At 52.8% G+C, this 23379-nt stretch overlaps 1 protein-coding gene across 1 annotated transcript; it reads right to left on the reverse strand.

The window, feature by feature from the left end:
- Positions 1 to 6166: 6166 nt before the first annotated feature.
- Positions 6167 to 17791, reverse strand: LOC144952649 (E3 ubiquitin/ISG15 ligase TRIM25-like). Its single transcript, XM_078883127.1, has 6 exons — positions 17231 to 17791; positions 11418 to 11513; positions 10381 to 10614; positions 8876 to 8898; positions 8231 to 8325; positions 6167 to 6720 (listed from the first exon to the last, which is right to left on the reverse strand). The coding sequence occupies exons 1-6, from the start codon at positions 17789 to 17791 to the stop codon at positions 6167 to 6169; spliced, it is 1563 nt and encodes a 520-aa protein (XP_078739253.1).
- Between the last annotated feature and the right edge of the window lie 5588 nt (positions 17792 to 23379).

The following is a 23379-nucleotide window of genomic DNA, read 5'->3' on the forward strand; positions in this document are numbered from 1 at the left end:
CCCGGTGCCCACTGATGCGTGGACGTGTGAGGGGCTTGCAGCCTTGAATTTTCCCGCTGGCGGGAGCCTGAATTTTCGATTGCCGCATCACTGCCTCAGATAGCTTACGGAGATTGAAGCTTAAGTGATCAGCGAGCTTTGACGATTGTGGAGGCAGCTCTATCTCCAGCCGAACGTCGGCGGGGGGAATGGCATCCCTGCCATACAATAGAAAGAATGGGGAGAACCCCGTCGCTAAATGTTGCGCCATGCGGTATGCAGTTAGGACCCCTGGAATCTGCAAGTCCCAGTCTAGGTGGGATTCATCAACCTGATGGCACAGCATAGAGTTGAGGGTTCTATGCAGGCGCTCCACCATGCCGTCAGTTTGAGGGTGGTGGGCGAAGTGCGCACCTTCTTTGTGCCCAACAGGCGGCATATAACACTCAACAGGGTACTCAAAAAATTCCTTCCCTGATCGGTCAGCAGCCGTTCCGGAGCACCCTTGTCCAATACGTAGCCCTGAACAAAGGCGTCCATGACGGCTGCTGCCGACTGGTTGGGGAGGGCCCAGGCCATAAGCCACCGTGTAAAATACTCAACCCCAACCAGAAGGTACTTGTTACCACGAGGCGTAGTAGGAAAAGGCCCCAGAATATCGAGAGCAACCAGCTCGTTTACATGGGACACCGAGATGGGCTGCAGGAGTGGGCATGCAGGCTTCGCTGGCGGTTTCTGTTGCGCACATTGGGTGCAGCCCATTAAAATATCCGTTACATCACGCAGCATGACTGGCCAGAAAAATTGCAAACGTAGCAAGCCAATGGTTTTGTGCACACCCAGGTGCAACAATCGCTTGTGTGCCGCCCACACGGCTTTACATCGCAACCCCGAAGGCACCACAATTTTGTAATGGCATGAATCAGCATCCCAATGCATGAGCAGACCCCACCGTATAGCGAAATAATTCAATTTCCCATAACGTGAGGCCGTATCACGTGCACGATGACGCAGAGGCAACAACGATGCGTCATCCATCTGGTGCCGACCCCATTCGTCTAGTGTTAGCCCCAGCAAGTCGTCACTTGCTGCCGGACCCGCATGGTCCGCCCCCGGCGCAGAATCGGAGGGAAACGCGGCGGCAACTGTTTCAAGAGGTGCAACCGGCTCTGCCAGTGGTGGCTTGCAGTGGCCAGAACCCATAAAGCACGCACATTTATTCACCTGCGGAAGTCGAGATAACGCATCGGCATTACTGTGCTGTGTACCCTTGCGGCAAGTTAACATGAAATTGTAGTCCTGGAGGACTTCGAGCCACCGGGAGAGCTGGCCGGATGGTTGGTCAACACGCTGAGCGTATTGTAATGCCGAATGATCGGAGCGTACGGTAAAACGTTGACCGCACAGGTACGGCCTGTATTGCTGGATGAAATAAACAATGGCCAGCAGCTCGCGTCGGGTTACGCAATAGCGTTGCTCCGCAGGGGACAAGACCCTGCTCCCGTAGGCAACGACCCTCTCTACACCATTTACATTTTGGGACAGCACCCCACCGATCCCATTGTTGCTGGCATCGGTGTCCAGAATAAACGGTTTCGCAAAATCGGGGTAAGCCATGGGCGGTGCCGCCACGAGAGCATTCCGCAAGGAGTCAAATGCAGCCTGTTCAGCATCCCCCCAATTAAATTTCATCCCTTTTGACGTAAGTGCATGCAGTAGCTTGGCGATTGTCGCGAAGCCAGCAACAAAACGTCGGTAATACGATGCAAATCCGATAAAAACTGCGAACGTCCCCCGCCGAGGTGGGGGTAGGCCATTGGCAGACGCATTTGGTCGTTGTGGGGTCGGTGGAAATTCCTGAGCGGCTGACTATTTGGTCCAAATAGAGCACAAACTCATGCAGAAGCTGGCATTTCTGCGGTTTGAACTTCAAGTTAGCAGCACGCATTTTCAAGAAAACAGCACGCAACCGTTCAATGTGTTCCTTGAACGTGCGGCCAAAGATGATGTCGTCATCAAGGTAAATGAAACATGAGTCCCACTGGAGCCCAGCGAGGACGAGCTCCATGAGCCTCTGGAACGTCGCTGGGGCCGAGTGGGGACCCATGGGCAGCCTATTAAACTCGAAAAGGCTCTGTGGTGTCCGAAAAGCAGTCTTTGGTTTTGACGCCTCATCGAGGGGAAGTTGCCAAAACCCTGACAGTAGGTCTAGAGTGGAAAAATAACGCACCCCTGCCAGGGCATCCAATGACTCATCCATACGTGGAAAAGGATAGGCGTCAGCCATGGAAATTGTATTTAGGCGCCGAAAATCAACACAAAAACGAAGACTGCCATCCTGCTTTTTGACCAGCACTATCGGAGCACCCAGGGACTGGTTGAAGGAGAAATGATATCAGCCGCCAGTATGTTGTCAACTGCCAATTTGACATGCTGTTTCTCCGCCGGGCTGAGCCGAAATGGGTTTTGACGGATAGGGACAGCGTCGCCAGTGTCAATGTGGTGACACAGCAGCTTGGTGCAGCCAATATCAAATTTAGATTTGCTGAACACATCCCCAGAATTCCCGCAAAAGAGCCCGCAATTTCATCTGCTGCGGCCTGGATAAATCGCCAGCGTCCGCGCAGAGTGCATCTAACCATCCCTCATCTGATTTGGGAGGAGGTTGAGGCTACGGGTCGTCAAATACATGTCCCACGACCTCGGTCCCCAGGGGCGCCACTGTCGTGTGAGTGAGCACAGACCCTTGTGGAACGACGGTTTCGGACAGACCAACATTCAAAACTTGCAAAAATGGCTCCCTGTCGGCTGCTAAGAGGGTCTGTGCGGCCACCAATGCTAGGCCCTTAACTGCCGTGTTGGATGGCCCTAACAGAACGCCATGTACCGAGGCATTAGGAGCGAGCGGTTTCTTTAACCGCAAGGGTACAAGCATTTGCGCCCCTGGCTGAATGCGTACAGTGCAAGCCGCAAAAGCCTACACAGAGACATTGGCCATACGTGAATGCGTGGTCGCGGATAAAAACGCCATCCGACGGCCCGACGGAAGTTCAATACACCCCTGATCTATAAGGATTTTAATGGGCAATTTGGCGAGAAAATCAGTTCCCAGGAGGCACGGCACCGTGAGGGAGGAAGAGACCAAAACAGGGCCGGCCAATTTAATATCACCAATCGAAAATTGCGCCCGAATTTGCCCGATAATCCCCAGCGAACTTCCATTCGCAGCAAAACACGGAACAGAGACCTTTTGCAAGGGTCGACATCACACCGGCAGTATATTACAAATTTAATCCGAAACAATAGTGACCGATGCACAAGTGTCGACAAGCACACAAAACTCTACACCCTCAATTGAACCCACAACCACCGAGGAACCCGCCGTCGCTGCGAACACTCTATGGGCCAGCTCCGACCACTGCCCAGGTTAGTGGCTGTGAAGAATCACCAGAACACCGCACGTCATACGCCGAATCACGAGCGACGTCAATGGTGTATTGTGGTGTATAAGGTGTGAGTGAGGGCCGAGCGTGAGGGGTGCCGCGACTCGCCTGTTTATGCCGCGGTGCGTTGGGTGCCCTGCGGTCCTGGCCTCGGGACCCGGAGGAGCGCCGACGAGGTGCACGGCAGTCGGTTGAGATGTGGCCTCGGTGGCCACAGTTGAAACACGTCACGTCACTGTGGGGGAAGGGCCATCCCTGCTGCTGGTCATCGCGACTCCCGGTGCAGTTGGGTGATCGCCGGCCCGTCACCCTGGTCATTGCGAAGGCACGATCTGGAGAGCGATCGTCGTCCCTGCTGGCAGGCTCCGACGTCGTAGCCGATGCGGTGATGATCTCATCCTAGTCGAGCATCAGGTGAGTATGGATGCTCCGGGCAGCTCACAGTGAGCACATATCTTCATCATCCATGGCTTGGATGACAACGAGCAGTCCACGCGCCAGCTCCAGCAGCTTCTGGAGGACGAGAGCGTTTATGGCCTCATCGTCTATGCGGCGGTAAGCCGCTCTTGCCATGGCGAGTAGTGTAGTATGGAACGCCAATGGCGATTCTCTAGGTTTGCACCGTCTCTCATAGAACTGATGGTGGGTGGTGGAAGGAGGTCTGTAGATTTCGGACATTCGCCGAAGTGCCGCTTGTAGAGTTGCTCTTTGTCGGGAATGGAGATGAGCGCGGCGCGAGCGTTGTCATCTAAGGTGGTCGGCAGCGCCCGTAGTGCCTGTACGTCCGACCAGCCCACCATCTCCTGGTGGCTGAGGAAGCGACGCTGGAATGCGGCCTAGTCGCCCCCTGTGGACGTGAATTCGCGGAAGACGGGCAGACGTTGTTGGAGAGCAGCCATCTCGTCATCTTCAGCTCGTTCGGACTCGGTCCCGTACGCGGCAATTGCTTGGTCTACGATGTCTACTGTACAGCGTCGCTGCCGTGATGACGTGGCATTGCCCGAGCGACTTGCGGAGGCAGCGTCCCACGCTGATAACGCGGCGTGCCGTGATTGGCTGTCAATGTTCCCAGCGTGCACTTGATTTCCACTTCTCGCGGAAGCATGTGACCTTTCGGCGGGAAATTCTAACCCTTCCGGGTGTGTAATGGCGGGAACGTCCGCCGGCGGCCAGTCCACTCCGCCTGCAGCCCCCAAAGTAATTCCTTCAAGGATGGCGGCTGCAGCATGCAGCAGTTGGGCGAGATGGCCGTGTGCAGCCTGGATCTTGTCGCCGGCGGCAATCGGCGGTTGGGCTGGCAGTTGGGCGGATGGCTCCATGCCCACATCTTCAGCGGCGCTCTCCGCTCCTCCAGGTGAGTCGGAGTTTTCTTCCTCCGTACCTCGCACACGGACTGTGCTTCTTGTTTCCATGTTCGTCTTTAACCACTTCTGACGCCAGTTGTAGTGTTGTAAATAACAGATGAATAAACTTCTTTAAGGCACACACTGGTGTATTGTCTTTCTTCCGACAAAGTCCCTATACACACACAGAGGGATATCTGGTTCCCTCACCCGTAGCCTAGGGAGGTACAGCCTCCGAACTGGCAGGAGCTATTCCCAGTCTACCCGCTACCCTAGCGTCCTCTGGCTGGGACCTAGGAGAGGCTAGCTTGACCCACCGCTGGCTCTGGGGGTCCCCTGTCCACTGGTCGCGCAGAGCCTTAGCTCTTACAAGAGCTGGAAGGCTGGGGAGCCAGGGTCCTGCCTGCCAAGACCTATTCTCTCCTTGACCACAGGAACACTGATCCTTAGCTCTCACAAGAGCTGGAAGGCTTGGTCCAGGGTCCTAGCTTTTTCAACCTGGCTTCTGTCTTCGTGTGAGGAGAACTGGCGGGCGCTCCCCACGCTCGCCCTTTTATACCCGTTTGTAACGGTCCTTATCCAATCCCACGCTCCCTCGTGGGACCCTCTGATTGGTTCTTTACAATCTGCGTTTTCGATCCTCTTTACCTCATCTGACCCCCTGGCCATTGGTCTGGCGGGAATCCGTGTTTACCATCTGCTCTCACTTCTCCCAGACCCCGGCCGTTGGTCCCAGAGTGGTAAAACTGCATTGCCCCTCTAATACATAGTGGCCCCGCAGGTTACTGAATAGAGTGTCTAGCACCTCTACAATAGTGATGATGATGGAGTGATGGTAATGATGGTGGTGATCGTTGTGATGATAGTGACGATGTTGGTGATGGTTTTGGTGGTGTTGATAGTAATGATGATGGTGATGGTGGTTGATAGTGATGGTGGTGATGGTGATAATGATGGTGATGATGGTGAATCATAGAGATGAGGAGGCATGGTGATGCGAGCACGCACTGCAGGTGAAGGAGTGACCACATGGACTTTGGGGCTGTGTTGATTCCCCACTCAGATTTCATTAACATCCCTCAAACTTCCGCACCGGCGATTTGTACTTGACAGGCGACATCGCTCATGCACACCAACCTGAACCTCACCCTCCCTTCTTACCCTACCCCTCCATGCTCACCTCACCCTTCCCTGAATTTTCACCTCACCTTCTGCTCACTGTCTCAATACCCACTCTTTCCCATCCTCTCCTCTCCTAACCCTCTTTTGACCCTTCACCCTCACCATCACCCTCCATGCTCACCTGCCACCTTCCCCTCCAATTTCCCCTCACCCTCAATTCACACTCTTCTCAACATCCCCCCTCTCCTCTGTTTTTTGGGTTTCTGTCTCTCCCCATCCTCAGGATGCACGACTGAGATCCATGATCTTCAATGGTTCATTCAAACACCACACACACATCCCAGGGTAGATAGGCTGCAAGAATATCTGCCGAACCTCGTGGATCACCTCCATGGAGTCGGCGCAGTAAAAAGCCAGGAGCCCTTCCTCCCAGTGCAGCTGAAGCCTGATTCTGCGGGGGTAGGGGGCCCCCCTCACCGACAGTGCAGTCTTCACACCACCATGAAAGACTGAGAAATTGTCGTCATATTTCTCTAAACACCAGGACGCGTCGCTCCCTCCCAGCAACTGTGCAGCATCACCACTCCCTTTCCGCAGGATCGTCCCGTATGCGACTCCAACCCGCCACCACCTCGCGTCCCCCACATCCACCTCCCAGTAGTGGTGGCCTGACGAGAAGCTCTCACAGCACAGGGCTTGTGACCAGTAATCAAACCGGTGTGGATGATCGGGGCGACCCTGGGAGTCACGGGTCCGCGTCATCGTCCTGAGATCCGTGGAGATCTGGAGTTGGTTATGAGCCGAGTTTGTGTCGAGAGTCGGTGAGCGTCCATCTGTGACAACAGCGATGACAACATCACTGCAGAACACCGTCATCACCATCATCCACCATCACCAACCATCATCTTCACCATCACCTATAACAACACAAACATCACCATCACCAACCATTCTCGCCATCAATATCATCAATGACAACAACATAAACATCACCATCACCACCATCATCAACACTATGAACATCAACAACATCACTATCGCCATCAGCAACATCACAACGATCATCACCACCACGAGCACCATCACAAACAATCACCACCACCATCACCACTATCCCCATCACCCCAACTCATCACCATCTTCATCACCATCACCAACGCAACCAGCATCATTATAACCATCATAACGACCATCAAAACCATTGTCACGACCATCACTACCATTATCACCGTAACCAATACCATCATCACTACTTCTATCAGCGTCATCAGCAAAACCATCACCACCTATATTATCACCAATGTCACCATTATGACCATCACCACGACTATCACTGCCATCACCACGACCAACACCATCATTCACCAATGCCATCACCGTCCCCATCACTCACATTATCACCAACATCAGCATCATTACCAACAACAACAACAGCCATTCGCCACTAAGTGGCGGTGACATCACCACGGGGCCTGTGCCAGGCTATGTGCACGTTGAGGCCACGTGAAGTTTAGAACGCCCACTGGCAGGAGGTCATGGAGCAGACCCAGTTGCCATGGGTCGACTGAGATGACTGGCCAATGCACCACTATCCTCATCACGGCCACTATCACCATCATGACTATTACCAGCATCAGGAACTCATTTGAGGTTGAAACTGCCCAGTAGAGGCCCTGGACTGGATAAGATATCACCTGCAACTGATATTAGCCATGGCGGATAACTAAACCCAGGTAACTGGGTTCGTAGTGCAGTGTGCTAACCACTATGCTACCGCTCTCCCCACCCATACACATTCACTGGCATGCACTGCATGTCAACATCACAATTACCCCTGACTCATGCTGATTATTTACGCAAGAACACCACACTGAGTATCATGGTGTTGTTCAGTAGTGTCCTGGAATGGGATGTGAACAAAGACAAAGATCCCCTGTTTAGCCTCAACAGACCATTGGGGCAAGTGCTGTTAGCGAGCGTCTATGAAGACCAGCACGGCACACGAGGAGGTGGATGGCCAGCACCACTCTCAACCACCTTTGTCTCCCTAGTGGCGATGACGTTCAAACACCGCATCAAGTTCCATGATGAAAACAAAGATAAATATTCTCCGTGTTGCCTTAACAGACTGTCGGGGAAAATCAGCACATTTGAAAGCTGGCACAGCACAAGCGGGGCTTGGTGGCCAGCACTACGCCTGGCCACCTTTGTCTCTTTAGTGGTGATGTTTACACACAAAACTAGGTAAGCATTTGAACCTGAGTCGACCTCGTGCACACACACACGGTGATCATTTATTGTGAAGATGGCCCCATCACCCATGTTCCACACTGAATAACTCACAAAGGAATTTGGCCACAGTTCGCTCGGTGCCTTTAAGCGAGGCAATGTCCTCTTGGCTAGGACATGAGGGTGAATCTACTGTAAACATCCCTGCCCTGTGAAGCAGAACAGACATGGCCACTGTTTCACATAGAGCATCGTCACTCACAGGACCATTACAGCTCCATTACATAGACACGCATCACAGCATCATCATATCGAAACTCATCACACAAGCATTACTCACATCACAATTACAGCATCACCACATAGCATTACTATCTAGATTTGAAGCTTTCGGAAAAAAACCTAAGAGTATAGCATTACTATCACCACACTTAGCATCATCACACACAGCACCATCACAACATCACCACACACATCACCACACACAGCATCATTGCACACAGCATTATCACACGCAGCTTTACTATCACCACACACACATAAAGCATCACCACACACACCATCACCACACACAGCATCATCACGCACACCATAACCACCCAAACCATCACCACACACACCATAACCACACAAACAACCATCATCACACACAGCATCACCACACAGAGCATCTCCACACAGCCGATGTCTCACTGCCCGCACCCTACACTCAGTCCCAGGTTGTCGTGTGTCGAGTCGTGAGTGATAGTCGTATTTTACCTGCTCGTCTCATCCAGGTGCCCCTATAGGAGAGAGAGAGATGCATTACTGTGACTCTACCTCCATTCCCTTGTGATCAGTGGAGTTCACACTGCAACACCGTGGGTGGAAAATAAACCCCAAAGTCTTGGCATATGACCCTATGATAAAAAACACTGACTTACGGGGCAAATATTTCAGAGTGAGACCGATTGATAGTTAATGATAAATTACAATTTATTTTACAGGTAAGGCCCACGGAGCTATATAGCTCTTTTTCAGAAGAGACCAGGCCACAAATGATAGCTCAATGAAGTGGTTCATCTCGTGGAAATTTAAAGCAGCCCAATACTCTAAACGCAAGTTTTCAAATGTGGAGGAAAAAACTGGATGACCCAGAGAAAAATCCATGCGACCATGGAGGGAGAAATGTAAACTCCAAGTATATAAGGACGTCAGGGTTGATATTAAATCCCGGACCTTCGGTATACCAGGCTAGGTTGTTAACATCTCGCCACCACCATGAGGACCAACACTAATTTGCAGGGCAAATATTTCAGAGTGAGACCGGTTGATATTGATCTGTGTTGAGAGGAACGTAGGACTAGAAGTTTCTCGAGTTATCAATGCACATGGTGCAGATCTTGTAGAAGTGATGTTCAAGACACAATGATATATATTCTCAGGTTTTTTCGGTAAAGTCACGTAGTTAAAAACATTAAAACTAATGAAAGTAAAATAAAACAAAACAAAATAAAATTCACGACGTTTCGGAGGCAACACAAGTCTCCGTCATCATTGATGATGGAGACGTTTCGGAGGCAACACAAGTCTCCGTCATCATTGATGACGGAGACTTGTGTTGCCTGCGAAACGTCGTGAATTTTATTTTGTTTTGTTTTATTTTACTTTCATTAGTTTTAATGTTTTTAACTACGTGACTTTACCGAAAAAACCTGAGAATATGAATCATTGCAGTCACGAAAGCTTCAAATCTAGACACAATGATATAATTAATAAGTGTATGAGATAGTATTTATTTGAGCATACCTGATATGAACAATGAAGGTCGTGCATCCAAGTGGAGGTACACGAAGTAAGAAGCAGAGATGACATCGGCTCGTGAGCAGGAGCTGGTGGATTGTTGCATCGCGGCATCATGAGATGTGACAATGGCTTTGGGAGGCCTTCCTCAATAAGTGGATAGATAATGGCTGATGAGAATCATAAATACCGTGTACACTGTTGTTGCATGGTTGATTTAAAAAGTGAAATTCCATTAACATTTAGTTTATATTCACAATGAAACAAACTTAATGGGAATCTGTTAAAGGGCGGGAGACAATTAATTTAACTGAGAAAATATGAGCTGGCCTTCCAAATGGCAGCCACTTGAGCTGCGATGCGAGTCCATGAGTGGAGCTGTGTTCTCAAGCCCAGGAGATGCGAGCTCTCATTCAGGAGCCTCTGCTGCTGCTGGTGAGAGGGCTCTGTACCAATAACGACACTGGAGACCCATCGCTCACCTGCAGGAATGCGAGCGAGTCCCTCTCGTGTGCTAGGGCCTGCAGGCGAGTGGCTGCTGTCTGGAGCTCGCTGAGCTCCCGCTGGTAGTGAGCGATCTTCTTCTCGATCTGGGACAGCAGGTCGCGCCCTTTCTGCTCCAGTTGTTCTAAAGCCGCCTTCTCCTCCGCATCCAACGCTGCTCTCGCGTGGGAGAACCTGACCGAGATTGAGGCCTTTTTATCTGTCATGGATCCCTGGAAAGAGAACGAAATGCCACCTCTGTTCATTTAATGTCTGGTCCTTTGTGAAATGACATTCAGGTGTCCATACAGTGATACGAGTCTGCAGCACTGAACCCTCCTTCTTCCTCTGATAGCACTGCTGTGCATTGTCAGTACAACACGATTCGGGGGCTATGAGGCATTGAAATAATCACATTCCATCAGGAGTATATTTAGGGTCTGTGCCATTCTCATTGCGCAAGGCTATCAGGACGATGCTTTGTTTGCCTTCATATGAAGCGAAGATAAATTTGGAATTTGCCTACAACAAGTAGAGCCCTAAGGAATTTTGAAGTTAGGCCAATTCCTCTTCAAATGCATATTTTGAATGTGAGAGATAACCACATATGTATGGATGAAGAGAGGGGATCATGAAACCACTTTCTATACTGGCACCTGGTCACTCTAACGTCTAATTGGTTTCACTAAAGCGTGTACAACAGTCTATGTGTGATCCACCAACTCTGCCACCAGAGTATTGGATTAGAGGTACGTACAATCTTTATCTGACCAATATAGATAACTGACGTTGAAGTGGTAAGTTGTATGGAGATATGGGAATGTGGAATTTCCACCACTGATTGAGTTTCTCAGTGGAGATGAGAACCACCTCGTTGCTCGTCCTGCTTATTAAGGTGCATTAACCGTTGTGTCTTTAGTCCCACAATGTGTTTAGAGCCAATGAAAGTCCACGTGAATGAATAGAGTTGTTCTCCATCACAAATCCTACTCAGGGTGGAGTCACGGGGTCACCGAGTCCGGCCCAGACACGGTACCTGCACGTCCCTGTGAGCGGCCTCCATCTGCCTTATGGACTCCTCCGCCTCCCTCCTCTTCTCCTCTACCACCCGCATCTCCTCTCCCACTTGTTTCTGTGAAAGACGTCACCAGGGGAGACTCCACTCACTCTCTGAGCATCCCCTCTCACCCACACTCCACACAAACCCCTCCACAGTGATGGGGGCAGGTGCCCCGGTGCAGCGATGGAGGCTGGGGGATCAAGTGCTGCAGGGAACTGATTTCACGAGGAGCTCAAACGTGCGCAGGTCTACCAAAGTAGTGGGCAGGGCTGCCTGAGCAGTGAGTGGAGCGACCTGAGCAGTGTGTGGGACTACCTGAGTAGTGAGTGGATCTCTCTGCGCAGTAGGCGGAGCTACCTGTGCAGTGAGTGGGGCTACCTGAGTAGTGGGTGGAGCTACTTGAGCAGTGGGTGGGGCTACCTGAGCAGTGGGCATGGCTAACTGAGCAGTGGACGGGGCTACGGGAGAAGTGGTCCGGGCTACCCGAGTGGTGGGCGGGGCTACCCGAGTGGTGGGCGGGGCTATCTGAGTAGTTGGTGGGCAGGGCACCTCAGCGGCGAGATGTTATCTGCCTTGCCTTTGTAATAAAGGACTCCGTCACACGATGTTGATCTCCGTCGGTCCTTTATTTGTGTTCGTCTTCCGCTCACCCCGCTGGCCTCCTCCTTGGCCCAGCGTCGTCTCTCCTTGCGCCCCGCGCACTCTGCAGCTACCCTGCTGCTCCCTATGCAGCCCCACTGCTGCTCCGCTATGCAGCTACTCTGCTGCCTGTGCAACCTCGCACCCTCTGCTAGCATCATCTAGTTCTGCAGCTACTCGGCTGCTCCGTGCAACCTCGCATGCCCTGTGCTAGCCTCCGCTAGCTCTGCAGCTACTCGGCTGCTCCGTGCAACCCCTGCATGCCCTGTGCGCCCCGCGCACTCTGCTCTCTCCTCACCCCACTGGCTGGCGCCGTCCGATGAGCCCCTCAGCTACCAGGCTGAGGCACGGCGGCCACCCAACGTGGTCTCCCTCTTCACTCCCTCGACTCCCTGATGTCTTCCGGTCTCCTTCCTATAACCCCTCGCCCACATGACCCTGACTCCTCCCTCTCGGATCGTCACATCCGACCTGCCCATTTACGCTCGCATTACACCACCCCCCCCCCCCCCGTGAAGAAAAATCCAGCCGTCCTCGGCTAAAACAGGACAAAATAATGCGAGCAAAGGCATCACAATCAGGAGTCCCCCAGACACAACGGAGATTATAACAACAACAACACAAGTAACGAAAGGGGAGGGATCAGGATCCGGAACAGAACACCGGCCTGTCCTCCGCGCAACAACAACAAGAATAAGAATGGAACAATGCACAACAACGGCAACCAACACGCAAGAACGGCCGACGCGCACAACCCAGGAATGTGGTGTCTTAGAGCGTGTCGTGTTGCTGTTCCATCCGCTCGGCTCAAGTCCAACATCAAAGAGCAAGTGATAGAGCAGGAATGACGAACGGGCGCTCAATTGCCCCTTTAAGTCCTCATCCAGTTAGCACACCAGGTAACACCCAGTGTGGCAGGCGCCGAAGATCTGTGACGAGAAGGAAAATCCAATCCCCTGAGGCACAGCACAACAACGCACATCCGCATGTCGTACACGACAGCCACCCGGCCCCAGGGTAAAGGAGATGATGTAAATCCGGCCCGCTTAAGAAACCCCCAATAAATACCCAAATAGACGCGATGGATGCCCCAGTATTTATATTTTAACAACAATATTACTTACACGTGACAACAACAACAACAAAAAAAAAAACAAAAAAAAAAAACAACAAAAACATTTCCTGCTCTTGCCCACCAGCAGTCCTCCCTTGAGGACCAGCACAGACATCGCACGTACACAGCATGTACCCACGGTCACTCTCAGCAAAGCCCCCAGTCGCACACCCTCGCGTGGAGAAAGCCACGCTCCCCAGCGGTAACATTTAACTCGCCCTAACCCTCACCGTGGTCGTCAAACCACAGCAACATCCACTGATCATACTCTCGGCTAGTGCAATTTCGGGGATGAGCAGCAACTCGGCCATGCTCCTCCCTTACTATCCCATCAGCGATGGACACACACCAGCATCTTATAGTCTGACACTTTATAGCCAAGGGAAGATTAATCCCTCGGCAAGGCCAGACACCAACGACCCCCCCCCCCACAGGGCAATGTTCTCTTATAGATTCAATAACGCCCTAACCCAGAACGGAACAAGTCCGCGGCCCTTCCCGCTGGAGGACCCGCATAGAGAATCCCTGCTCCATGCTAGCCAGGTCACCCCGTTCGCTGGCACGTAACAAACCCTCCACTCCAGAATCCCGTGAGCGCCCGGCACACCAGGTTCAGTGTGCCACCGCACAACTGAACCATGACTCCCCGAGCCATATGAGCACACGGCCCATTAATTTGAGACATACCACGGAGCATCTCGCCTCCGGGCTGTCAGGTCAGCCATCAGCCATAGGCCGATGTGACCACAACTCGTGCATGACCCACTCGACAATGGCAGGCATATACAGATGAAATATTTGCCCCACCGAGGTTTTTCCCGCGCGCTCAAAATGGCGGCACCCTTCGCCAAGCGCATCCCCGCAATATCTCGCGCGAACTCAAAATGGCGGCCCCTTGCGCAAAGCGCATCGTCGCAATACCCCGCGCGCGCTCAAAATGGCGGGCCAACGTGCGAGCACATCGCCAGTTTTCCCCGTGCGTGCACCCCAGCTGCCCGTTGCTGGGGGTCACAAGACACATCCCACATCACGTTGTAACAACCCCTCAGTGATAGGACACACAGCCCCAGTTTGCTGCGCACAGCAGTCGTATCGGGGAAATTTTTACCCATTTTACCAAACCACATTGCTTACACACACCAACTCGCAAAGCAACCCCTGGCCGCTTGCAATCAACAGAATGAGCGACGCCACTTGGCGGCAATTTACGGCCCCATCACCCTTAACAGCAAAGCCACCAACAACGGTGTAATCGCGCGCCCTCTCTCTCAACAAGCGCAATTACCTATGAACACACCCGCAATCTCGTGTGCATAAACACCCATACAACCAAAATTTTGGGTCCCCCCCGAATTTTTACCAATTTCCAAACAGGTACGCACAACTAATAACAATCCCAAACCCAATGGTCAACCAATGCACCGCACTCCGTATCCGTACAGAACAGTGTAAACAGCACATGCAGTCAGCATATCGCGATCACAAGCGTACATTTAAGCACAATAGCAAGCAGATCTGCAGGCAACCAACACTCCATTAACCCTGTCGTAACTTGCAGCAACAACAAAAACATTATCTCTTTTGCAATCAACCACATTGCACACGGCACCTTGCAGCAACAACACGCAAACATTTTTTTCAATTAACCACATCGCTCACGGCTCCCACGAGATGTTACAGCGCGAGATACCTGACGCAACCGAATTAATAATTAACTTCGCCATGAAGATAACATCTCCACGCCGCAACGCACGCACACTATTTGACACTAAGCAAACAAGCAGATAGCGCGTCCATCGTCAACACACACACAGCCCGAACCGCTCTCCGCTCGCTCAAGACATGACAACAATCGCCCCCCCCGCCACACGCTAGATGGGTGAGGTGTGTGTTAGGGTCGGGTGCATCTCGTTACGACTCGCTCGGGGCTGCAGCGAGCAGAGGACGGCAGGGTGGTAACTTGAGACGCCTCGCAGAACTCGAACGATGACTTGACTGCTCCGGTGTCTCGCACCCGAGCCAGGACGGGAGAGCTCCCGCCCCAGCAGCTGCAGCATCGGCGTCCTCTCCTCGCGGCTCCCCTTCCCCCGCAAAACAGCAGCTCCACAGCAGGCTTCTCACCCCGCGGCGCCTCCAGATGGCAGCGCACGGCCGCCTCTCATCCGCGATGTTGAAGATGGCGGCGTATTCCCGCGGCGGTGAAGACAAGATGGCGGCTTCCCGCCGTTTCTCCTCGACCACACCCAAGATGGCGGCGCCCTGCCGCGTGTTGGAGAGGCGGGAAGCGTGGGCCAGGCCCCAATGGCGGACGGCGCAGCCCCACTCGGAGACTCACCGCTTCCAGGCCCGCCACGTGGCCGATCCGGCCTCGTCACCGGCGCAACCAAGGTGACAAAATCCAGCAGAACGGGCCGCAGCGATTCAAGTTGGACCGCCACGTAGCCGCTGGAGGACGTGCGCCGGCGGCCGTTTCTTCGTCGTCAGAAGACGTAACAAGTGGGTTACGCTTTTTCAAGTTCTCAGCCGTCTTCCTCGATGTTATTTTGCCTTGAAAAAGTCCACTCTGACACCAATGTAATAAAAGACTCCATCACACGATGTTGATCTCCGTCGGTCCTTTATTTGTGTTCGTCTTCCGCTCACCCCGCTGGCCTCCTCCTCGGCCCAGCGTTGTCTCTCCTTGCGCCCCACGCACTCTGCAGCTACCCTGCTGCTCCCTATGCAGCCCCACTGCTGCTCCGCTATGCAGCTACTCTGCTGCCTGTGCAACCTCGCACCCTCTGCTAGCCTCCGCTAGTTCTGCAGCTACTCGGCTGCTCTGTGCAACCTCGCACGCCCTGTGCTAGCCTCCGCTAGCTCTGCAGCTACTCGGCTGCTCCGTGCAACCCCTGCACGCCCTGTGCGCCCCGCGCACTCTGCTCTCTCCTCACCCCGCTGGCTGGCGCCATCCGATGAGCCCCTCAGCCACCAGGCTGAGGCACGGCGGCCACCCAACGTGGTCTCCCTCTTCACTCCCTCGACTCCCTGATGTCTTCCGGTCTCCTTCCTATAACCCATCACCCACGTGACCCTGACTCCTCCCTCTCCCACGTGACCCTGACTCCTCCCTCTCGGATCGTCACATCAGACCTGCCCATTTACGCTCGCATTACACCTGCAATACAAGAGGACGTGGGTTCGAACCCGTGCCTGATGCCTGTTTATGCAGTTTGCATGTCTCTCTCCATGGTCGCATGGATCTTTCTCTGGGCCATCCAGTTTTTCTGTCCACGTTTTGGAAAGTGCGTTTAGAGCATTTGGCTGCTATACATTTAGACCTAGTAAGCCACTTCGTTGAGCTGTCATTTGTGGCAAGGTCTGCCTGTGATAAAGAGCTACATAGCTCAGTGAGCTTCACTTGGTGAAATAAAAAATAGTTTTAGTTAAGTTTTACATGGCACAAGGAACCGCTGCTATGTGACTGTTGAGCGTCAGAGAAATTCGGTATAGAGAATATTAATGAAAATATAAATGCAGTCACGAATTACTTGGTCCGTCAAAATCAAGCGACATTTCTGGAACGCCAAGTCCAGTGACCCAGTAGCTGCTGTCGGGTGCGGCACTAAACTGGGACAGACCGGCACGAGGCTACCAAGCGGTGAGCACTGCGGCTCACGCAGTCCCAGTCGTTTAACATTTCGTTTACATTTTGGGGAATGCTCCTCTATTCCACAAACCACTTTTTTGTATACAAACCACGTCATTTAGAGAAAACATTGTATGCATTATAGTCCTTCGGTTTTTTTAAATATACTAAGAGCACATTTATAAATTTGTCAGATATCAGGATTGATAATAACATGTTTTCGTATTATTTCTGCACTATGACAACCTCAGCATACTTTATATTAAATCAAGGTTGTTAAACTTTGAAGAAACAATGGGAAGCTGAGAGAAGAATGATATAATATTTATTTGATATTCTTGTTCAGTTTGTACTGGGACATGATGACTTCATGGAGGAGGGGCTCCTACTCACACACGCAGACCGTCTCACCTCCCGTGTCTTGTACTCATCCTCCAGCGTAGCCACATCGTGACCCTTGTGGTCTCCTGCGATGATGCAGGTTGTGCAGACCAAGCTCTTGTCCTGTCGGCAGTAAAACTTGATCCTCTTTCTGTGCGGCTTGCATTTGCGGTCCTCAGGATTCGTGGCTGGATCCACCAGAATGTGGCTCCTTAACTTCCGGTTCTCCTGATGAGGCTTTACATGAGTCACACAGTAGGACATATCACACCTGAGGCAGGTCTTTGAGGCAGCGGTCATGCCATCGTTGCAGAAGTCACACAAGACCATGGTGGCCATTTTCTCTGCGGCACTGCGCTGCTCCACCAGGTTGGCGAGTGTGAAGTTCTTGCTCAGCTTGGGCCTCCGAGGGAAGGTCACTCGGCACTGCGGGCAGGAGAAGGACTTGGCCACATCCCAGGCGCCCTCCACGCACTTGAGGCAGAATGAGTGGCCGCAGCTGAGCGTGCAGGGACAGCGGTAGGCGTCCAGGCAGATGGGGCAGGTCAACTCCCCTGGAGCCTCGCTACCACTGGGAGCCGCACTCGCCATGGCCCTGTGGCTCCACTCAGAGAAGGCACTGTCTGTAGCTCAGGCAGTCTCTGTCTGTAGCTCAGGCTAAACGAGGAACAAGCCACGTAAATGGGCAACAAGGAAGCAGTAAGTCTTTCAGTTTGATTTGCGTATCACCTCTACTCACCTCATTACAACCCACCTCACCTCATCTCACCTCACCTCTACTCGCCTCATCACAACTCAACTCATCTCAACTCGTCTCAACTGAACTGGCAGGGGAATGCTGCTAGTAAACTCGTTGCTCCCTGCCGCTCTACTCCACGAGATTGTTGTTGTTATCTTCATCTTTCAGCTTCACCTTTTTTCCTTATAAGTTTAACGCTTTAAACTACTTCATGAAAATAATGTGATCCTGTCTCAAAGTCGTGTTCCAGTTGTCGAGCTGTGAGACACTGGTGGGAGTTGCCGTGTTTAACTCGGTCACGTGCCTGGGGCTCAAGGTCCAGTTTGTGGAGCCACGAACCACCGGGCGAGGCCCTTTGCTGAACCCGGCACCGTGACCCGCTCATGTGGGCGGGGGGCAGGTGCCCCAGGGGTAGTGCGACTGTATCACATCAACATCAGCGCATAAAAAAACGAAATAGGACCTTTTTTGCCGGTATAAAAGTTTGAGAAAATCATAATAGGTGTTACCCTTTCTGGCAATTAAACTGGAGTTGTGTTCAGATGTTCAAACACCAATATATACCTTTTGCAAGGAATACATTTCTGCATTAACCACACACAGTACTTTTAGCGAACATGCAAACAAACATGGCGCTGTTAATCTATGATGCCTTGTCTTTGAAACGGATTGTCCTACTACAGATACATCTTTTTTAAATCCTTTATATTAAGTTCACATGCTTGCTTACTTGCGCGCTTACGACCGTGAAAATCTTTCGGTCGTTTTTTAACCCACTTCCCGTGATCCAATCGAGCTGACATTTTGCACACAGACTCGTTGTGCGTGACAATGTATTTTCGTGAAGAAAATTTTCCAGAATTTTACACTTTTTATATTTAATTACCAATTGCTTAATGGTGGCAGGCAATCATCTGACCCATAGGTGGCAGCCATCTCAAGCCAGAGGACGAGATGACTCTAGCCGCCACGCATATAAAGGATTTATAGTGAAAAACTTTTTTTTACGGGTTAATTTTTTAGGGCCTAGTCTCACCAGTATCAGACGGGAGAACACCAAAAGGCGGAATTGCAAAGGCAATGCACTATCAGGACATTTATAGCTCTGGATGAGCAGCCACAAAATGAGACCCGAATCGCTATTGCAGCCATGCTAATTGTGAGGGTCGCTCTTTTTTTTACGTGGGAGAGAGAGAAATGAGGTAGGATCCATTTTATCTGCCGTGAAATTCCCTTAATTTTATTATCGGGTACCAGCGCAGATTTTTCAACATTGCTTTAACGGCGATGAAAAGGACAATAACTCGATCAGGAATACAGAGAAACTTAACAAAAATTTTAATTTATTAATTATTCCTCGATTCGTCATGCACTATTGGAACACTTTGCTCAAGGACGTGAACCAACTGTGGAGAATAATCATTTATTGACAACCAAGTGCAACTGTGAGGGCCGTTGGCCCCCGGGGTCTCCCCCGCCTGCATCCCCTATTCCGTTTGCGTTACCGCACCGCCCTAATACCCGCTATGGTTTCGCCGGCATTCGAACGTGACGCCCCCTACTCATACAGCCTCGCGCAGCGCTCCCACGCTGCGAGCATACGTACGCACAGCATCATCAATCAAACGCCATACTCCCCCTTTCTACACCGCTACGTACAGCTCTCGCACGCCGCGAGCGTGTGCCCGTCTACAGCCCGGTGCAGCACTCGCCTCCACGTCGAATAACCACATTACCAATGCGCACCTGTATCAGACGCGTAGCGACCGTACGCACACACGCGCCCAGCTCTGCACGGCACTCACTCACTACGAGTCTACGTACACACAGTACCGCGCACTTCAAACGCAACCCTTTCCCTTGCGCCGCTCTGCGCAGCGCTCCCACGTGGCGAACCACTGTGTACACAGCACCACACGCGTTCACACTTCTGTAATGCGGGCGTAAACGGCCTCGTGGATATGACGTCACGGGGGGAGGAGTTAGGTCACGTGAGAGAGAGGGATGAGGTCTTAAGGGAGAGATACCGGAAGAGACGGGAGAGAGTTGGAGATAGAGATAGAGTGAGGCCACGCAGGGCGGAGGTTGGAGAGTGGCGAGATCGCCACACACACAGTAAGACTCGGCACCGTCGGCCAGCGGTGACCGAGCACGGAGGAACGGGGAGCAGCGGTGGGGCTGCAGTGAGGGCAGCCGGAGGCCTGCACGAGGGAACCAGCAGCGGAGCTGCATCGGAGTGGAAAGAGGCTACGGGAGCGACGGCAGCATCGAGCTGCCGAGCGGAGAGGCTCTGAGCGAGGGCCGTGTGGGACAAGTTGTAAAGAACCCGAATAAAGGACAACGGAGACAGACACAGTGAACGAGTCCTTTATTACACTGGTGTCAGAAGTGAAACGGCATGTCAAAACAGCTCAGAAGAAAGAATATTCCTGCACCATCATCTGCTACACCATCCGACGACGACGACCTTCCTCAGGCGGTGGACCTGCCTGCGATGGAGGAAGAGATCCGAGCGGGAACGAGTGCGGGTCCGGGAGTCCAAGATGTCGCCGCGTCGGTGGACCTGTCTGCGCCGGAGGACGCGGACTTGCGATGGAGACAGATGGCGGCGCAGCTGGAGACACTGAAAATCGTGCTGGCGCAATTGTGTGAGCTCGTCACGCCGAGGACGGCGTTGGGGAGAGCCGATGGTGGTCCGCAGGCCGCCGCCTTGCCTGCGCTGTCGGCGCCATCGGCCACGCGGCACGAAGACGCCATCTTGGGCGTGGCAGGAGAAGAACGGCGGGAAGCCGCCATTTTGCGCTCTCCGTGGCGGGAGGCCGCCATCTTGAACACGTTGCGATGCGACGCCATTTTGAATATGCCGCCTGATGAGTCATCGGCTGAGGACGGCGCACCAAGGAGTCGCAGTCGTCATCTCACAACCGTTAAAGAATTCTCCATCGGTGGCGATTGGAGTGCTTTCGCCTGCAGATTTTTGGCGGCGGTATGCTCTGCAAGGTGGACTGACGCTGAGGCATTGGAGGTTCTACCGACTCTTCTCGACGATGAGTCGGTGAGATTCTTCCGTTCTATAAAGGCCGAGAAGAAGAAAACATTGAGAAGAGTTTTTGACGAGATGGCAGATGCATACGAGCCACCGGATGATGCTCATCGCCGGTTTGTTCAACGCCTGCGAGCACCCGAGGAGTCGCCGGTGGCATACAGGGGTGCGGTATTGGAGTTGGCCATGGCCGCATACCCGGAGACGGAGCCTGACCTGCTCAAACCTCTCATTTTGGGTAAGATGCTCGAGCTGTCCCGGGATTTGGGGATTTCTATGCCGGTGTGTGGCCATGAAAAGCTGACATCCCGGGCGGCCGCTAAATGTCTGGATGCCCAGTTCAACCTGCGCCATTGGAGGCAAGTCACGGCGTGGACGGGGGGGCCCATCGTCGAAGGAGGTGCCGTGGGTTGGGATCCCAAGAAGGCGGTGTACGTTCCTGACGGGGGGGGGGGCCCGCAGGAGCTGACAGCCGCCTCTGCTCGGTGGTCGGGCCGCAGTAGGCCGGGGCCGCGAGCTGCGCCGCCGACACGGGAGCGTCGGGACGGGGGGCCTGCGGCGCGGCGCAACGACATCGAATGCTTCCGCTGCGGTCGTAATGGCCATTACGCCAGGGACTGCTGGGCCCGTGTCCCAGGTCCGCCCCAGCAGGAGGCCTCGACAGCGGACGCTCCGTGGAAGGATTCTCCAGGACAGGCAAGTCGGTGTGCACCAGACACCCGGCAAGGCTTGACACCTCACTCATCACCGTTGTCGTGCGATCCGGGTGTTGTTAATAACGGGAGGCCATCGACTGGGCCATGTCGCTCGGTAACGCAGTGGCGTAAATTGGCACGGCGGGTCGTCGCGGCCGCTACTGGTTCGTCCACTGTACCTGGTTCTATACAAGGGGTGGACGTGCGTATTTTAGTGGATTCCAGAGCGTCCACGACCATTATATCGGATGTAATTTTCCATCTGTTGGGCATCCCACCAGAGGCCGTGCGTCCGGTTTACGATTCATGCGTCGCTGCGAACGGGGGTAGCATGGGCATTGTGGGCCAGGTGGACGCTATAATATCTATTGTGGGAGTGTCGGCCTCGGGAATTGTGTTAATTTCGAGGTCTCTTGCAGTTCCTTGTTTGTTGGGAACTGATTTTCTGGCCAAGATGCCCATTCTAATTAGAATTAATGAAAACTGCATTGAATTACCGGGTGGCCGTAAAATTACATTTCTGCCGTCGCCCTGGGGGCGACCTGCTCCGGTCGGCCAGGTGCAGGCTCTGTCCGAGGTATCTGTTGACATTCCACCTGGCTCACAGATGCTTATCCCCTTGCCATATCGGAAGCCTGTGCCTGGTCGTCAAGGTGCAATTGGGGTTTTGTTGTCGCCGTCCGCCACCATAACAGGCGGATTGGCGCTCGTCGGGGTGCAAACTATTGTCTGGCCGGACCAGCAGCCATTTCTGCAGGTGCTTAATGCGAGTACCGAAAATGTGTGTGTGCCGGCTGGTGCGGTTGTGGCACATGCCACTACGGCGTTTACGGCACAGGATTATCTGGGCAGCCAGGGCATGGTTGCTGGGGTTTCAGGGCCTGGGGCTGCGGATAATCGCTGGATCGCCGAATTGTGAGGGGAAAATCCTTCCCTTTCCGGGGAACAACGTTGCGCGATTTGTAAATTATTATTGAGTTATTCTGATGTGTTTAGCTCCGACGATTTGGACTTGGGACGCACCTCGTTGCTTTACCATCATATTGACACAGGGGACGCTGCCCCTATTCGGTTAAACTCACATCGGATGAGTCCGGCTGAGCGAGAACACGTTCGAGGGGCAGTGGATGACATGTTGGCTGCGGACATAATATCTCCATCTAACAGCCCATGGGGCACGCCTGTTGTTTTGGTTAAGAAGAAAGACGGCAAATTGCGATTTTGTGTAGATTTCCGGAAATTAAATAAAGTATCTGTGGCAGATGCGTACCCCCTGCCGCGTATGGACGACTCCCTCGATGCCTTGTCGGGGGCGAAGTTCTTTTCAACGCTAGATCTCTCTTCGGGATTCTGGCAGCTTCCCCTTGACGAGCCCTCGCGGGAAAAGACTGCTTTCCGTACGCCGCAGGGGTTATTCCAATTTAATTGTCTTCCGATGGGGTTGAATGCTGCCCCTGCCACATTTCAAAGGTTGATGGAGCTGGTATTAACGGGGTTGCAGTGGGAGACATGTCTGATATATTTAGACGATATTATCGTCTTCAGCCGCACATTTGACGACCATTTACTGCGGTTGGAGGCTGTGTTCGCCAGGATGCGTTCCGCTAATTTGAAATTTAAGCCTAAGAAATGTCACCTACTGCAACAGTCCGTGCGTTACTTGGGGCATATCGTGAGTGCGGACGGGGTGGCCACGGATCCG

Source organism: Lampetra fluviatilis, chromosome 69 (genome assembly GCF_964198595.1).
Source record: "Lampetra fluviatilis chromosome 69, kcLamFluv1.1, whole genome shotgun sequence".
Lineage (NCBI taxonomy): Eukaryota > Metazoa > Chordata > Hyperoartia > Petromyzontiformes > Petromyzontidae > Lampetra > Lampetra fluviatilis.